This window comes from Haliaeetus leucocephalus, unplaced genomic scaffold (genome assembly GCF_000737465.1).
Source record: "Haliaeetus leucocephalus isolate CR32 unplaced genomic scaffold, Haliaeetus_leucocephalus-4.0 Scaffold484, whole genome shotgun sequence".
Taxonomy (NCBI): domain Eukaryota; kingdom Metazoa; phylum Chordata; class Aves; order Accipitriformes; family Accipitridae; genus Haliaeetus; species Haliaeetus leucocephalus.
Genome location: NW_010972920.1, coordinates 2,323,929 through 2,342,003, shown reverse-complemented (window position 1 = coordinate 2,342,003; position 18,075 = coordinate 2,323,929). Strand labels below are relative to the sequence as shown.

The following is an 18,075-nucleotide window of genomic DNA, read 5'->3' as shown; positions in this document are numbered from 1 at the left end:
TATGAACAGCTCCTCCATGTTTCCATTAAAACAGATGGCTGGGTAAGGAACAAAGAACCCATTGATGGGCCCAGCAGAGGTCAAGGCTGATGCAAAAGTTCAGCCTTTGAAGTAAGGAAGCCACAGATGCATGTTATTCTCATATATACTTCACAAACCAGACACCAGCAAGTCCTACCACAAGACACACTGATATAGAAAAGATTCCTTAGTTCTCCTGCATGCGATACTACCTTTCTATTTAAATTGCAAGATGAAAACCATCTCCCATATATTAATTTTATTCTTTTCTTCATAAATTATAATGAAACTGTTCTTCCCCATAACTGTTCACTTGAACTTACCTGTATTACAAGGATTTGGTTTTATCATTATTAAACAGGTAGAAAACAGCCACTTAGGAAATGGCTTACTCAGTCTGTAAAAACACATCCATAAGACAGGCACAGATGTTATATACACATACTTTATAGACTGAGCCGGAATATTCTTTTTCTTTCCAATTACCTATTCTGGAATTGCTTCAAGTAAAATATTTTTACAATAAGGTTTTATGTTTTAAAACTTACACATACAAAACCAGCTGTAAGTTATACTCAAGAAAAGATAATTGCCTGCTACCCTAGAATGTTTAAGAAAAATAAAAAAATCAAAATCCTACAAGGATTAAGGTGTCTTCTGTCTGTCCTATAGATGCAATATCCAACAGCTTGGAAGTGTTCAATGTGTAATTCTGAACAGAATAGAGATAAATCCATAAGGCATTTCAGTCCCTGTTTTCCTTCAGGATAGTGGTGGGTGGAAATAAGCATTTCTAGGGCTATTTCTTCAAAGGTGATCATTTCTCTCCATTACTGTTTCGTTATTTCAGCAGCCGTCTTCTCTTTTTCAGAAGTGCATCTCGAAGAGCCAGCTAAGTATGAAAGAAGAGTGCAGTATTCAGGTAAGAAGAATATTAAAGAGACAACAACATTATCACATTAACAACCCCCTTCAATTTCTTCAGTCCAGCTTTGAGGTACATAGGATTAAATGGCATTATTTGAAAGAGTATTACAGAGCTTCTTTTCAAGGGGGGAAGAAGGGATGCTGGAATTTTTACAAGTGCCAAATCACTCTAAAGAGATTTTGTTGTTTATTTCAGACATGTTTTAGTTGGTAAGGGGATCTAGTTCTGGACTATAGACAAGTCCATTTTATTCCACCACCAAAGAGGGCAGCAGAACAGAGTATCCTCCAACTACAGTACTCCAACTCACTTTTACCAGTTATTTCCAAATGATGGTCAACAGAACTGATGCTGTGGCATAACTTTAGTGAAAAACATATGAAAAAAATTCTTCTTTCACTTTTTAGCTGGTACATTTAGAGTTGAAACATTAATCGGGAATAAAGACTGAAACCATTCAAGACAGCTTTTTCTAAAAAGTGAGGCAAATATAAGAATCATTGTAAACAGCAGTTTCCTAGAAGTGCCTGGATTGTTTGTTTGCAACATTTTTTGTGTGTCTTGAGAGCTGGGTTGATGTGGTCAGCCTTATTTGGTGTGAGGCAGAATGATAGCAAGTAAAAAACTACAGAAAATGTTAAGTCCAAGTCTTCCTATTTAACAGAAACACTTAAGACATGTTCTCTCTATTGAATCTATAAACAGTTTCAGTCTTGCTGCTTTTAAGGCAACAAATCACAGACAAATATACATTATACTAATGATATGATCCTGGAAGCAACTCACAAGGGAGGGTTTGTAAAAGAAGCATGCGAGTGCACTCTAGCACAAGACAGAGCCTAGCAAGAAAACACAAAAATTTACACCACACAAAAACAAGACCCCTACATAATTGCATTATTCTAAAAGTTTTTCTTGGAACATGTTCAGAGGGATTCAACTTTATAACACCCTGTAAAGCCCTAGACTGGCCATCTGCTAGGTTAGATAAAAGGGTTTTAAGGCAGATTTTTGTTGTTAGCACAGACCTACCCTGCCAAGGTGAAATACAGCAAAGCAAGGCAATATGCCTACACCAATGCTCTGGCAACAGCTGCCACACACAGCTCAGTGATTATCCCCAGCTGAGGTTTATCACAGGAGCAGGGGGGCTCCCTGTCCACACTCCATTCTTGCCAGCTCATCTAACCCCAGTCACCTGGGGGAGCCACATGGGCTCCCTGCCCAACGCCTTCAGGAACCAAGTCGTGCCCTGAATCTTCTGCCTTGCCTTTTAGATATCCCTTCAGCTACCCTTGGCACAGCTGCCTGCAGGAACACACAGTAACTGGACTGCCAAATACATGTTTGTAGCTTGTATACCCTTTCATGAGGGCTGTGGCCAAGCTTATAGCTGAGGAAGCGCAGAAGGCAGGGGCTTCACCGCTGAGAGCAGCGTATTGTGAAACTACTGTCACAGGCTAAACTGAAGCAATTTTTTTTTTTCCCTAAACAGTTTCAAATAGGTAATAAATAGCATTTATGTCTGTGCTTTAAGTACATTTGTGACAAGCTATTAGGTGACATCAAGGGCAGGACAGACAAGTCCATAATATGACAGTAACAGGAGAAAGGTCAAAGAAGGAATATGGAGAGTGAAGAAACACACTAAGAGCTTGTCATGAAAAACAGCTCCTCCATGTCAAGGAAACACTTCTTCTATCACAGGATTATAGGCAGAAACCTAATATGATCTTTAATTTATATAAAGGAAAACAAACCACATAATCATTGCCTTCCTAACCTACACATGACTTTGCAACAGGGCTTGGTCCTTGATGCATATTAAGGAGACCAACAAAAGTATTCTTCACCACCACGATCTCTGATATACCTCCTCTGGGGTAGGATTCAAGGGAAGCCACCTAGCCCACAGTCCTTTCCAGCCACTAAATCATCAAAGTGAACAGCAACAACTTGGGGCACAGGATAGACAGCACTTCACCTGCATTATATCTCTACTGCTCAGACTGCCCCATCTATTTTCAACATTAAATATTACCTGTTTTTCCCTGAAAGAACGCTTATTTTTTGTCCGGACACTATGGCTATATCTCATCATCATGAAGTTCTTGTGCTTTTTCTTTTCTTTGTTGGAAGAGCTGGCAAATGGGTTAATTCTTGTTTTCTTTTTCACAAATTCTTTTCTGTCTGTTTTTCCAGCCTAGAAGAGACAATGTAATATAACAATAGGGCGTCATTTTCCTTTCCCTACAGTTAACATCAGCTGCTGAAGGTGACAGATTCTGTGGCAGTAACAATAAATCCAGGTTCAGGATGACTTTCTATGTATGTTACATGCATTCTTCCATGCTGGCTGTATTTCTTAAGTCACAGTGAAAACTGGGTGTGTCTATTTTCATCATCACCTGTGACCAGCAAGAGGCTGTTTATTTGTTACAGCCAAGATGCAACAGCAAAAAACTATACAAAACATTTCTCAAAACACAGATGGTAGCCTGGCATCCATCTTACAGATGCAACCCCACCACCACCTCCTTCTGCAGGAGACAAAAAAACCCCAAACCCAAATCTAGAAAAACAGAGCATATGAAATAGCCCCATTCCTCACCATTGCAGTTGCCAGCCTGGTCTCCTTGTCTGATTTAGGCTTCTTATGCAGATGTTCAATATCTCTGAGTGAAAGCAACTCTCCCCTACACACACAAAAATCCAACAAAAGGCCATCATACACAAAACTTCATCTGGCAAGAAAAACAATATGCCCTCTTGACCCGTTGTCTCTCACCCATCTCTTACACCATTGTCTTCCTATAAACTTTCACACAAGCGCTTCTTGTTCTCTCTCTCAGGCTAATCCTCATGCTTGGGACAACCCTTACAAAAGTCTCTCAATACTGCTTTTCAAGTCCTGCTTTATCCACAAAGTTTAAGGAACTCTGGAGATATAACCATGCAACTACTGCTACAAATAAACCCCACATGCCTATTGGTCTGAACAAGCAAAACAGTCTCAGTTTCCATTGTCCCCTCTTGTCTTTTCTCCCAGGTATAAACAAATCCCCTGGGCCAGGATCCATTCTAGGCTGTGTGGCTGTTTGCCACCTGTCACCAGAGGACACTGAACAACAATAGAGCTCTGTGCCCTGCTGCCGTTAAAAGCTGTATCAACAAATTATAGGGAAGAGAAAGCACGCATTAATAGTCCATATCCTACCTGCCCTCCTCCTCATCATCATCTATTTCAATATTTTTCCTCTTTGCAGCTTTGCCAGGTGCAGAATTAAGTTCTTTGGAAAGCTGGGCAAGACGTATTTTGTGGAAGTCTTCTTGAGTTAGCAGCCTGCTTGTACTGACCGCTGCAGCTTTGGCTTTTCGTTCCTCTATGGGCATGCTTTTCACCTTCTCTGCCTTTTGAAGAAAGTACAAAAGAAGAATCATCTAGAGCTTTGCAAACCACTTCTATGCTGCAATCCATGACCTCCCAAATACCAACATAGGGGCAATATTGTTGGGAAATGCTACAACCAGCTGTTTGGATTTTCATAGTCTTATATCTAACATGTAGTATGAGAATAAAGAAGCACATCTACTCCGTATTTCAGAGTGAATAAAAGCACTCCTGTAAACAACATTTATTTTGAAGGAATTCCTTTGAAGGAATTTAGCACTGGGCCAGAAATCCCCCATCTCTGCTCCTCACCCTAACACCACACATATTTCAGCACAAGTAGTACTTCAACCTCATTGATTCTGGTCAATTTGCCGCTCAGCCCTGTATAGTTAATTTATGAGCAGACACATGAAGGTACAGAGCAAGAGAATCTGGTCTGCTGTTAACAAAACAGATTTGTATTTGGGGTAGAAGACACTTGGAACTCACTACTTCTTGCTGCTCCTCATCTGAGGAGTGATGCACATCAATCCATTCTCCATCTTCATTATCTTCTTCCTCACTCAGACTAGCACTTTCCCATCCATCTGCTCAGGGGAAGAAATGCACAGAGCTGTTAATACAGATTCAGCTTAAGTGCTTCAGTTTTAAATAATTTAAGATTGGATTACAAGCTCTCACTGCCTTTCATTACCTATCTAACTGCATTTATGCCGGGGACATGCTTACCAAACAGGCAAGCTGTAGGGTCTCGGTATCCCAGCCTTAGAACTACATAGACATTACAAAGACATAAGATACTTCATACGTCTGATGACTATTTGTAATGATTTTTAGAAGACATCCACAGTTGAACAGACCAGCAGCTCCCATGCTTTCCCACTGGCAAGTTCAACTACCACATTCCGTCTGGCTTACAACTGATTCAGAGCTGTGCAAAAAAACTCAGCTTGGATTTTTTAGTATGCCCACATCACATGCACATTCAGTTACAGACACCAATTTTTGTAGTGATAACTGCATATGGCAGTGTGAGGTCCTGGAAAACACACGCACATCCCCCTCCAACAGACCGCTGAAAACAGCTGGTGTATTTTGTCATTACAGTGAGCTGCAGCCACCTTAATACATTTACTTATTATGAGCTTTCAACAAACCTGGAACAACAGTGACCTGAGCCTTTACAGGAAATGCATTTATGTACACCTCATTCACTCCAAACCAAGCCAAGCACAGAAAATACCCAAAGCAGTTTGCAACAAGTCAGTGTCTCAGCCAGCTGTACCATAATGCTACGCTTTGCAAAGTTTAACTCTCATCTGAAGTTAAAGATCCTCAAAACAAAGTGCATTTGGGACAGTCGCTGAATACAGGTGGTAATCCTTGTTACACTGTTCAGTAATGGTGTTCCCCACTCCCTGCCATCTAAGCCAAGGAGGGAAGCAATGCAATGCAATTTATAGCTAAGTTACTCTCTACCATATATGCATTGCTGCTCTTCACCGTTGTTCGAACTGACTCATGTACTAAAGTTATCAGCTTCAAAAGCCAAAGCAGATTGTTATACTAATCGCTGCATTCACATGCATAAAAAACATGACGCTGTGCTGGAGGAATGAACTCCTCCACTGCTATACCTCCAATGCCCTCAGGCTTGATTTGCCAAACTCTTCTGGCTTGATTTTCAGGTCCCTCCCCATCTTTTTTTTCCTGATTCAGGCAGGAGTTCCAGGTTGTGTGGAGCATTTACACAGGAAGTGAATTACAGAAGCCAAATACTATTTCAAAGTACTATTTCAGTGTTTTATAATACACAACAAAAACTTTTCTTTAGTAATATCCGAACACATCAAGTTTCATAGCCGTACAATGTCTGTCCTTCTGCTTTTTCATCCCTCAGTGTCTATCATACAAAGCAACATACAGTAACAAACTTCACTAGATAAATTGCACTTACTCAGAGATAGTATCAGTGCTTCTTAATGGACAAATACAGACATGTGCAAGCCATGCAGCACGTGACAGCAGCAAATGAAATGTGCAAACAGCAAGTTTAATGTCAAATTAAAATCTTAGTGACTATGATGCTCAAAATAGAAGTGGTAAAATAAAAAAAAAAAAGGCCAACCTTCCTCTTGGGTTCCTCCCTTTTCCTTTTGACTCTCAACATCCAATACTTCTGCTCCTGGAATATAATCTTTGGCATCCAGTTCTCCATATTCATGAATTCTGGCTTCCGACGAGGCCTCAGTAGGCTTACCCTGTAAGTTAACAAAATACACGTTAAGCAGGCTGCTATTTAAATGTCCACAAATCCATGAAAAAATTTTGGGGAGAGGAGAGTGCGGGTGGGAAAGATAAATTCTGCCTGATAAAATAAGAAGAAATCTTGAATTACTAAAAAGTTGAACAAGCTCTAGAAATATAGGCAAGGTTCTGTAGCATGAGCCTTCTGTCAATGAGTTTGATAAATTTGAACTAAGAAAATCTTGAAATCAGAGCGCACCACATCAAAAGGCAGCAAGGGAGCAGGCAGAGGAAGAAGGCAGGTGTGATTCCACCTCATTCTCAAGAGGCTACAAGACCAGTTCTCATCATTTTTGAGCACATGAGCCTATGTTTATGGTGAATGCAATGCACATGAAATAACACTTGCCCTGAATTTCTTCTGCAGCATCTCTGGATTCAGAGAACGGAAAAGGTGTATCAAAGTTCTTGCAGCCATCATCACATCTACCCAGAAAAATAAAAAGGAGAGTCAGGACTAAGTACAGAAAAGCATAATTCTGAGCAAAATGAAAGCCCACTCAGATAGTCAGTATTTACAGCCTGCTCATGCCTTTTTCTGAAGTTATAGCTCCCCCCGGTTTCTCCAATGCAGGATCCAGCTCTTCCTTAGGGCTAAATCTTTATTAGCAAACAGTTTCCCTTTTTCAGTTTTGTCAATTAGTTCCCCTGCCCTAACTACCCTTGACTGTTTTGTCTCCTATGTATATACACCCCAAATACAGAGAAATGCAACACACATATTGAAAATGATACCTCTCAGCTCACATAAAAAACAATTAAGACATCACTATTGTGAAGGCTGTAACAATGGAGGACCAGATGATAGAGGAGAATAAAGATTTAAAAGCCATATTCATGTAATACACTTACTTTTATTTTTATGATTCTTGTACTGAACGAGGTCTTGGAGCAGATCTTCAGTCATGGCTAATGGACATCTAGCAGTGATTTCTTTTATTGCATTGATTCTAAAAAATTGGAAGTGAATTATATTCTGAACACCACAGTTGAGAGGCACTCCCACTGGCCCAGTAATAGACTTAATGATCTAGAATTTGAAGAACCTTATACAACATTTAATGTAACAGAGGAGAACATCACAAGGAGCTCTCCGTGCCATGGTTCTCCAAAACCCTCCAAAATCTTTGGCCCATATTCTACTCCCCAGCCATTACTTTGTCTGATCCTAGGCCTCAGGAGTCTGCAACTGAAGTCTGGGTCCAGGCAGACAGGAAAAGAAGTCAATCACCAGGCCAAGAAAAAAAAAAATTAAAAAAATATCAAGAAACAGTTCTGGAGGCAACAATGCGCAGGCTAGGGACAGGATAACAGAAGTCAGTGGGCTCACACAAGTTCCCTTTTAAACCATCTTCATGCACACACTTAGTATGCTAAATACTTGTATTAAAACCATGCCAAGAGGAAAAGGAATAGCTCACAAAATATTCACAGTGTGTCTACTACACACAATAGTCTGCCCCTGTTGACTGCTTCAAAGACAGTTCAGCTCTCTCCTACATTTACTGATCATTCTCTACTGCACTTACATTAGAGCTTTCACACATACCTCTCCTGACTAGTCAAAGAAAGTACATTGCAGTCACTAAAAGCAACATTTAAATTTGTTGTCAGTAGTGAAACTTCATCCACAAAACATTTAAGTTAAGAGTCCTGAACTATGCTGCTAGCCACTCACTGAGTATATACAAATATATTCATTCGTAGCCAAGAGGTCTGCCCTCAAAGTAGAAATAACAATAACCAGGAAGGCTGAAAAATACAAGGCCAAACTAGAAAGCAGAAAAGCCCACACCATCACGAAATCCAGAAAAGTTAAGTCACAGCACTGAGCACAGAAACCCATCATTCCAGGGAATTTAAAACACTACCAAAAATAAGGAAAGTTTATGCTGAGATACTGTCCTAACTTGTTTTTATTCAAGCAGGCTCTTGAAAGGGTAGTATGAATGACAGGACTAAGCTGCAGGTGGTTTAAAAAAGCAAAATATTTGTCCACAGTGAAAGAGTTTTGCAGTTTTTGTAAGATTCTTTACCCACCCCACGGTCATGACCTCCCCAGAATTCTTGTCAGTGACAAAGTTGTTGGCAATGGTCATTAACACTGACTGGATAATCTGAAAATAAGAAAAAAGGTTATATAAACTTAATGCATACTTAATAAAATGGTAAAAATGATTACACATTATTAACAGACAACAGAGCGCTTTTCACAGAAAGACAGAGCTCAGGACTTGTCACTATAGCCTGCAAATATTTTCTAGACACAAATTCTCTTGCAGAAATTAAGGCATCAGACATAGTTGGGTTTTTTTCATACCCTTTATACAAAACAATCCCTTGCAAGTTGCAGAAGTAGCCAAAATTACCATAAGCTTATAAAGACAAAGGGTTTGACCAGATTCCCTTTTCCACCTCCCCATGAAAGCACTCGGTTGTATTTCCATGCCGGCTTGCTGTCCGTTTTTAACATCACCAGATACAGGTGGGTACTGACCTCAGGTGGTACCAGCTGATGTGAAGCCTGTGCAGCAAACAGAAGAATCTTTGTCACTTCTGGAAGAAAAGAAGAGTGGGAAGAAGATGCCAAAGTGTATTGCTGCAGCTTACTCTAGCCAATAAACACATCCACCAAGACAGCTAACTCAACAAGCTGCTCAGTCTAAGTCTCAAAACCATTTCAGTCTGAGGTTATTTGGGACAACTATTTCTCCTCTCCCACCAAGTATGAGGAACTCATCTGGTCTCCACCCCAGCAGCAGTGCAGGCCCTTAACAGCCAGCTAAGACAAAAAGAAATGCTCTAGAACTAAAGTGAAACACCAGTAAAACAAAGCAGCAAAAGGGAGTCATGCTTTGCTCAACTAGTCAGGATTTGCGAAGAACTAGGGGCTCAGGACATTTGCTTATTCCATTGCTAGAGTTCCTCAAATGCTCAGCTAAGGAGCACTGAGCGTGCACAGCTTCCATAAAAGTCGAAAGGGCTTTACACTTCTGTAAGTCAGGGCCTTTTACCTCCTTCATCCACACTCTCTGGACTACTCATTTCCTACTACCTGCTAAGCTACTGCTACTTACTTATTTACAGCACCACTTCTAAGAACTGACTGTACGTGTGACACAACGGACCAGCAGTGTTACCTACTAGTAGCTACTTACCTCTCTGATGGGGCTGTAGGAATCTCTGAATGAAGGGGTAGTAATTAAAAAGAAAAAGCTGCAAGAAAGAAGTTGTAACAGATTAGCTTCTTGTCTTTTAACTTGAGATCACCTTCATATGCAGATACGCTGTAAAACCATCAACGATTCTATACAGCGTGCTCTCCAAATGCCTTGGACTTTACTGCATGACGCATTCTCCTGCCTTGAGTTTGATATACATGGAGATGAGGAAATGATTTGTACAAAGGATATAAAAGGCTCAATCCCAAACTCCATGAAATCCAGAGTGGTTCTTGTCAGACTGCACAGAATTCAAATTAGGGCACTCTGCTGCATCATCCTACAATGTGCTGCTTCCCTTTGCCTTGGGGACACAATCTTATCTCCCAAAACAGAAATAGACTCCAGTAATTTTGATCACACTGTGGCTGTAGCTCAGAAAGTGCTGTTGATCAGCGATTGCTGGACTCCTTTGAAAAGCCTTTCTCCTTTGAAGAACCTCCCAGGAGCACACAGGTCTTGAAAAACACATGTTCTCCTCTATCTGTCAGAGACAGCTCAGCTATTCCAGACCAACAGTTTTCTCTAGCAGAGCTCCCTTAGTACCGCACAAGTCTATGCCACTGTGCCATGCCATGACACCCACTGGCAACTACGTGACCATACATCTGCACTTTTCAGCATAGAGGAAAATTAAACCTCATCTTCCAGAGGCACAAGGCCAGAGCATGCCACCACCCAAACGAGGCTTGCTACCATCAGACCATTAGAAAATTACCGGAATATGTACCTCATGTATTCCAACTAGCCTAGATATTAGGTCCATGAGCATCATCTTCACTTCAAATCGCTCCTTACAGTTCTCCAGCTGCTTCAGCAGTTTCTCTGCAAAGTCTACAAGACACAATAACAGATTTGTGGTAGACTTAAAGAGCATAATGCAGAACTTAGCTAGCATTATTTTAAAAAAGGCAGTTAGTTTGATTTGGTTTTTTCTTTTAAGCCCCAGTGCCCCTGCATAGAAGAAATTCAAGGTGGCCAGAGCACTTCTCTCAATGGGTTATTTTTCTTCTTACAAGCCTAGAAGGTCTAAAGCTGTGCACAGGTTCAGCAGAGGGGAAAACACGCAGAAGATCCACAACATCATAAGCACAGGGTCAGTATTTAAAGCTAGATTTTAGATACATTTTGGGCTGATCTGAAAAACAAAATCCCCAGCGGTTCACTAGATCAGACTAAGACCAAGTTGCATGATATTAGACAAACATCAGACATCAGACTAGTAACAGAAATACATGTTTGAAGGGAGTAAGCAAAAGAAGCTATAGTAGATAAACTAATCCCCATTCACCAAATTATGGCCTGCACACATACAAGAGAGAGGTAGAGAGCCACATCCTATCTGTAGCAACCTGAAGCAGATGATGTAATATTGCTCCTTCCTTGTCTGACGATCTATGTATGTTCCACTACAGCAAGCACAACAGGACTGATCTCACTTTTCTGAAGTGCTATCAAACTCTAGGATAAAGCACACTGCAAGTATCACATTGTCACGTTTGTATCTACTTGTCACTTCCATTCTCCTTGCAGAGTTGCATCTAAGCTTCAGTGTCTGGGATTAACACATAACTTGAAAAAAGACAAAATACAATGCATGCTTACCTTGGGGATCATGAATCAAGTGAATAGCAGAAAAGTTGAACACCTCTGGTTTGCTCTTCTTCTTCTGTTTCTGCATGGCAAAGAGAGTAAGAAAGTTTTTCTTTCCATTGAAAAGCTGCAAGTGCTTCAGTTTCAGGCTGCTGTTAAAAGCCACTATTTGCCATTCTTCTCTTCAAAAAGAGGCACTTAGATTTAACAAGTAAACTATCACTCTTTTCAACGGCGTAGGGTTTTCTGCCAGCTGACTTAAGAGGCAACAGGAGCTGCATTAAAAAGCTATTTATCAAGACACCACATACTTTAAAGCAGGGGACCACACAAAGGGTACCCAGAGCAGAACTAATCCACAACCTAGATTAAGTCTGTTTCAGAACAGCTCTCTTCCAAGCAAACATGGCATATGCCTGGCCAACGGACACTAGAACACTTGAGGACCTTTACCTAGACGGGATGACAAAACGTAGCTAAGTCAACAGGGGCAACAACAAGATTTCTGCACTTGAAGGATTAAGCTAAAACGGTGGCAAGTCAGGCGCCACCCTCCTCACCTTGAGGACCTTCATTGCTTTTTCCAGTTTCTTCTTGCGCTTGGTGGTTTTCTTGTTAGTTGCATACCGCATCATCAGATCTCTGGCTGTGGGAACATCGTCCTTGAGAAAGAATGCAAGGAAAACAAGACTCAGGTGACATCAGGCTTCAAATGGGAATCAGAGAAACAAAAAGTATCAATGTTTTTCAGGATTATGCACTATATTTGAAAACTCTCCCTCTTCCTAAATTTCATCATACAAAAATACTAGCATTTAAAATACCAATTCCATAAAAGTAGCCACACACCTACATGCAATAGAGATCACAAACACTTAACAGCATATCAACACAGTAGTTTTTACAGCTGGTTAATTAGAGAGTATTGTTCAGTCACAGACAAATATTGATATCCTATATTAGGAGGTTCTAGACTGAAATCCTGCTAGGTTATCAGCCTTCTCAAAGTAACTGAGTTACATTCATTTGTACACAAAGGGGAAGTGGAGCACAAAAGGGAAAACTGAAGACAAAACGGACGGCTAAAAAATTAAACCAGCTTCCAATACACCAGGTGAAAGCCTCTTCCCACAACTCTACAATACACATCTAGCAATTCACGTCTTCACGAGCCAGACTGACCAGCCCCTGCTTAGGTCTTCAAAGTGAATTGTATCCTTCACAAGGAGAAGAGGAAAGCAAAGGAGCTCTTAGCATTAGTCTTTAGACAGACAGCAAAGGCATTCTGCTATCAGTTGAGGTCAGCTGTCAAAAACACTAAACTTTTTTGTGCAGCGCAGAAACATCTAGAAGAAAAAAGATGGAAAACTAAGTAACACAGAAGCAGACAGATGGCGGAGCCAGGGTCACTAGGATGACAGACCTATTAAGAGTTTGAAGAACGGACAGGAAAAGATTTAATCACAACACCCACCTCAGATTCTGAGTCGCTGTCTTGTTTCTCATCTTCATCTCTCCCAAGAAAGAACTTCAAACTAGCAACTAATACCTGAAAAGCCAAGTAAGTTTATGTAGGAGAGGACAAACTGACAAGAGTATTTACAACAGCCATACATCCACATCGTAGGTCATGCGAAGACTCTCCCAATTTTTTAATAGGCATGGATATGAACAGAAAGCAAAAAAAATCACAGACTAAAAGCCACAGGTGTTTTACAGACACAGCCAATATTTGCTGCCCATCCTCAACAGTCAGAGGCACACAAAGAATCAAAAAGCAGCTGGGCTTCCACAATGCCTGGAACAAGTTTATAAAGATGCAAATTCTCTTTCCATCATTCTGCAAAGCAATTTCAATTTAATTGCTCCATGCCAACATTATCAGGAACTCCAGCACAACCGACACCTGAGACAGTGCTCAGAACTCCAAACTTGTATTAGTTTATACAGGTTTGTTGGTGGGGTTTTTTTGTTAGTTTTGGTTGGTTGTTTTTTTATTGAATGGAACACCTTTTGGACCTTCATAATGTAAGAACTTACCTCAAACTATAATACAAGTCCTTAAAACTTCCAGCACTGCAGAACTGACACAGATGACAGAAGGCCTAAGATTTACTCAAGCCCCAGGCAGGACAGCAGCCCTCTTCACATTTAACAAATGAGAGCCTTACAGTGCTGGTTACAAGGAGGTGATAACTGTGACAGTCTCTTCTGAGCAGCAGTGGGAAGTATATGTACCCTCCCCACACCAGCCTGCACTTGTTAAAAGACGAGCTTCCAATTCTGCTGCTCTGCACATAAGGCCCAAATGCCGCCTCCTCCCACAACACAAATGGCATTTTGAAAATACAACAAGCAGAAGACGAATCGTCAGTGAAGCCTGCTAGCAACTACAGTACCGAAATAAAAAGTTGTATCCAGAAGAAAAATCCAGTTTCATCAAGGGATTTCTGTTCTCACCTTTGTCACTTTGGAAAAGCAGGCAGTTGTGATGACATTTACTGTTTTGGCATCATTCCTGGAACAAAGCAAAACATTAAGTTTGGCAATTTCAAGTCATCCTCAGAAAATTAAGTCTCTTGAAATGTGACTCCTAACAATCGGGAAGATTCATTAGAGTCAAATCTCTCAACACTTCAAGTAGATTTGCAAACAAAGAAGTTAAGTTTCTGTCATTTTCTTTTATTCTTCTAACATAGCAGTAGCTTCATCTAAATAAACAGACACACTTGCATTCCATCTAGTTCATGCTGTGACTGAAGGGACAGAAAAAAGAATCTCCAGTAAAATAACTGAAGACAGATTACCACTTTTTCCACTGATAAAAAGAAAATAAACCCCCTGCCAGGATTAAAAAAATAAAAATAAAAAAAAATCAGTGCAGAATCCTAACTTATTAGGAAATCAACTGGATAATTGAGATAAACTATGCTCTAAAAATAAAGACTTAGAAGAAATAAAGCTGCAGGAAATAACTTTATTTTGTACCAAGTCTCACGTACTTAACAACCTACTTGGTAAAACTGCAAAAGTCTTTACCTTTCAGCAACACAATTTTTCAGCACTCCCTGTTTTCTCTCCCTCGTAATAATCTAATCTATTCTGGAGATACATAAGCAGCAAACATTCTGCTCAACAGCGGTATCATGTTTTGCATTTGTATCTCTCTACACAGTTCATTTCTGTGCAAGAAGCAAGTAGAGCAAAGGAGTTACAAACTGAACCGCTTAAAAGTCTTTAACATGTTTTTACAGTCAAGCAGCAAGCTGTAGTGAACAGACTACTGTCTTCTCATGCAATCTAGTACTGGGTAACATCTGCTCTGGCATTTTGTAACACAACAGAAGAATTCAGCAACATGTTAGGTACAAGACAGCAACTGACAGTACTCAGTGCACATCTACTCCTTTCAAGACTTACCTAGGCAACAATTTTTCAGGCTATCTACTAAAAATAGGAGCTATATTATAGCGTCACAAAAAAAGCCAAAACTCAAAGCACCCATTAGATCAGTCTTCTAAAATTAACTTAGAGTTTAAAAAAGAAGAAAAAAAACAAAACCAAAATTCTTCTTTCCACTGTACACAACAAGCTGTATGCCAATATTAGCAACTTTTATGTGCAAAAGCTCAAAAAAGCCAGCTGCACACCACTTCTGTTTTGAATGCAATACATACAATTTACATACCGATTTCAACTTATATGTCAAAGGCTCAAACTAAATAACTCCTAAAATTCATTCAAGACAGTATTTCCTCCCAGCTAAATTACATGCCACAACATACAGCCCCACTGGAACAGAAAGAAGATAAACATACTTAAGTCACAGCCACGCAGCATTACATTTTGCACCACATGCAATGAGTGATGTCAGGACAGCTGCCCCACGATAAAGGGGGAATCAGTACGAGCCTGGCAAACCTACCAAATATTCCTTCTGTAAAGTTCAATCATCACGTCCAGAGATATCTTGGCAGCAGTGGGATTGCTGTCTCTCAACATAGTGTACATGAAGTTCTGCAGTGTCTAAGAACGAAGTTTGGAAACATTTTTTATTAGAAGTCTTTTGCAATATCAAGAGGGTAAATTGAAGTATATCTAAAAGCTAAAATACTTACTGTGTTTACTTTATTGTTTTTGTGTTTAGCATTGACATTCTTGATGTCGGACACGATGTGAGTATACAAAGTCTGTAAACAGAGAGATAATAGGGAGTAACCTAGCAAGTCATGCGGAGAACAATGCAGATATGTTACTATTACCCCAAAGTCTCTGAAGTACTAAAATGAGACCAAACTGATCACCACTGAGAACACTATTTTCTCCTTTAAGTTACAGTTGGAAAAACAACAAGAAGTTATCCTGTAAAGTCTCATGTATGCTTTATTCTTATGTATTTTTATGAAAAGCATACTTAATTTACAGAACAGTAAGGCAGGAAAATGAAGAGCACGAAGTATTGCTTAAAAAAAAATATAACTCCTGCTTCTTTCAGGCATGTTCTGATGGCCAGTTCAGTAATCCTGGTGGCAGAAAGCAAGTATTTTCACTTTTACGGCAAAAAAACCCAGACACAGCTTTAACTAGCAGCTGGTTTGGTTTTAGGTATTTTACTCAGAAGTTCTCACAAAGAATTCAGTAAGGCCTGCTCTGACAGCAACGTGTTTGTAGTTTTTACCTGCAGACACATCCAAACTGCTCAATTCCAAACATGGGACAGGCCTACAGCCTGCAACAGCATGGTAAAGCTGATTACAGCAGCAAGCTTCATTACTAACCAAACACACAGATCGAGTCTTGCCTCTGGCACTGTCAATTGCTGAAAAAGCAGAGCTACTTTAAACTCTCTTATTTTTGTTACCCAAGAAAGGAGAACAGCTGCCTGCCAGCACTGCATTACTTCTGGCAACTTGGTCAAAACCCACTGGAAATTAAGACCGGTTTTTGTAAGCACAGCTTACTTTTCGTAGAAGCTTATCATGACACCGCAGCAGTTGAAAGAAGAGCTCCAGCAAACTCGTTGGATTTATTAGATTCTTGTTTCTTAACAAGATCAAAGCCTTACAGAATGTCTGTAAGAGAAAAACAGGGAATTGGAACCAAAATTTCATCATGCTCTCCCGTCTCCATCTTTATTAGAAAACTGAAAAGCACACTGTAAGCTCTGATCTCGTACGTAAAGGATACCGTCTGCCCCAAACGTGCTTCGGTGCGGCCTTACCATGCGAAGGTCGGCATCCAGGACGGTATGGTGGTAGGAGAGCAGCTCCTTCAGCTGCTGGGGAAAGCTGGCCATGTGTTCTGGGTAGCAGTGCGCGACCTGGGAAGAGACAGACCCAACTGAACTCGCTAGCGGAAACCCGGGGTCACCTCACGACCCTGGCAAAGAATCCCTTTTTAAAAAGTGGTACCAAATGCCCAACACAAACACCTCGCACGCCTGGAAACGGACAAAACCGCTGCACGAACCTTGGCCAATGCGGCAAACTCGCCACGGCCATCGCGCTCCGGGCAAAGCCCCTGCCGCCGAAGCAAGCCAGCCCCGAAATTATTTTTCAGAAGGACAGCGGCCTACCTGCGCCAGGAACATCACCAGTTCGGCCAGCTCCTTACTGGGCTTGTCCGGCTGGAAGGTGAAAATCTCCACATGGGACTGGTAGTGGTGGTACTGCTGGAGAAACTGAGCACAACAACACACGGGGGGTGAGCGGGGCGGGGGGGGGCTGCCGAGCAACACCTGCCCCCCCCCCCCCCGGACCCGCACAGCCCATCACCGCTTCCCGAAGGCCCCCCCCCCGCTCCGTACCTCTTCGGTGTAGGAATTGGGGTCCCGCTTGATGAGGTTCTGGAGCTGGGGCAGGTTGCTGGGCAGCTTGTTTCCCTGGCGGCCCGACATGGCGACCCCGAGTCGGAGCCGGAGCACCGCCGCCTCTCCTGCCCGGAACACGTGAGCTACCAGCTGGGCGCCGCCATCTTGGACCGACCGGCGCCGCCAAGGGACAAACTTCTGCGAGAGGCACGTCCTCCCCCGCGGTGCTCCCTGGGGTCTGCCGGCAGCGGCTCACCCGCCGGCTCCCCTCCCGCCATCCCAAAGGGAGAGCGGCCAGAGAAGCTGCTCCTTGCTGGCATCTCTTCCTCCTTCCCTGCAAAGGCTCTGGGCAACCCCGTCAAAGTTAAACACAACAGGAGTCAAATTTGGTGAACGTAGCCGCCTCCTCTGCAGTTTTCCAATTGATCTCTCCCTCTCGTTTGCATCAAGTCACTCCAGTGCAGTGACCCTGCGCTCGTCCTAGCTGGATCGCGCATCCTAATTCAGTACGAAAAAGTCATCTTTTAAACACTAAGTGCTGCCAGCGGTGCAGCAACACTGCTGAGGAACTGGATCTGGTCCTTAACAGTTATGTTGCTCATGACAGGTGCAGCAACACTGCTGAGGAACTGGATCTGGTCCTTAACAGTTATGTTGCTCATGACAGGTGCCACAAATACACATTACAGACAACCTGCCAAGACCCAAGCATGCAAAGCAAAGAACACCATCAGCACTGGTTCCGCGCTCCAGCACTTTAAAACAACGCAGTGTTTTGACTCACACAGCCATGAGCAGCATG

General features: G+C 41.6%; 2 protein-coding genes across 2 annotated transcripts in view; one reads left to right on the top strand and one right to left on the bottom strand.

Moving 5' to 3' along the window:
- Window positions 1-623: 623 nt before the first annotated feature.
- Window positions 624-17,434, bottom strand: SDAD1 (SDA1 domain containing 1). Its single transcript, XM_010575502.1, has 22 exons — window positions 17,271-17,434; window positions 17,040-17,144; window positions 16,686-16,784; window positions 16,426-16,536; window positions 15,583-15,654; window positions 15,390-15,490; window positions 13,925-13,982; window positions 12,939-13,013; window positions 12,025-12,126; window positions 11,477-11,546; window positions 10,602-10,705; window positions 9,809-9,866; window positions 9,148-9,206; window positions 8,691-8,767; window positions 7,503-7,600; window positions 7,000-7,076; window positions 6,472-6,604; window positions 4,833-4,930; window positions 4,167-4,360; window positions 3,561-3,645; window positions 2,991-3,152; window positions 624-913 (listed from the first exon to the last, which is right to left on the bottom strand). Exons 1-22 carry the CDS (start codon window positions 17,358-17,360, stop codon window positions 863-865), a joined length of 2,079 nt encoding a protein of 692 aa, XP_010573804.1. The 5' UTR covers window positions 17,361-17,434; the 3' UTR covers window positions 624-862.
- LOC104836838 (protein FAM47E-like) overlaps window positions 17,359-18,075 on the top strand; it is a 25,255-nt gene continuing 24,538 nt past the window's right edge. The window contains exon 1 of the mRNA XM_010575592.1: window positions 17,359-17,411. Coding sequence (XP_010573894.1) covers window positions 17,359-17,411 — 53 coding nt within the window. The remainder of the gene's footprint in view (window positions 17,412-18,075) is intronic.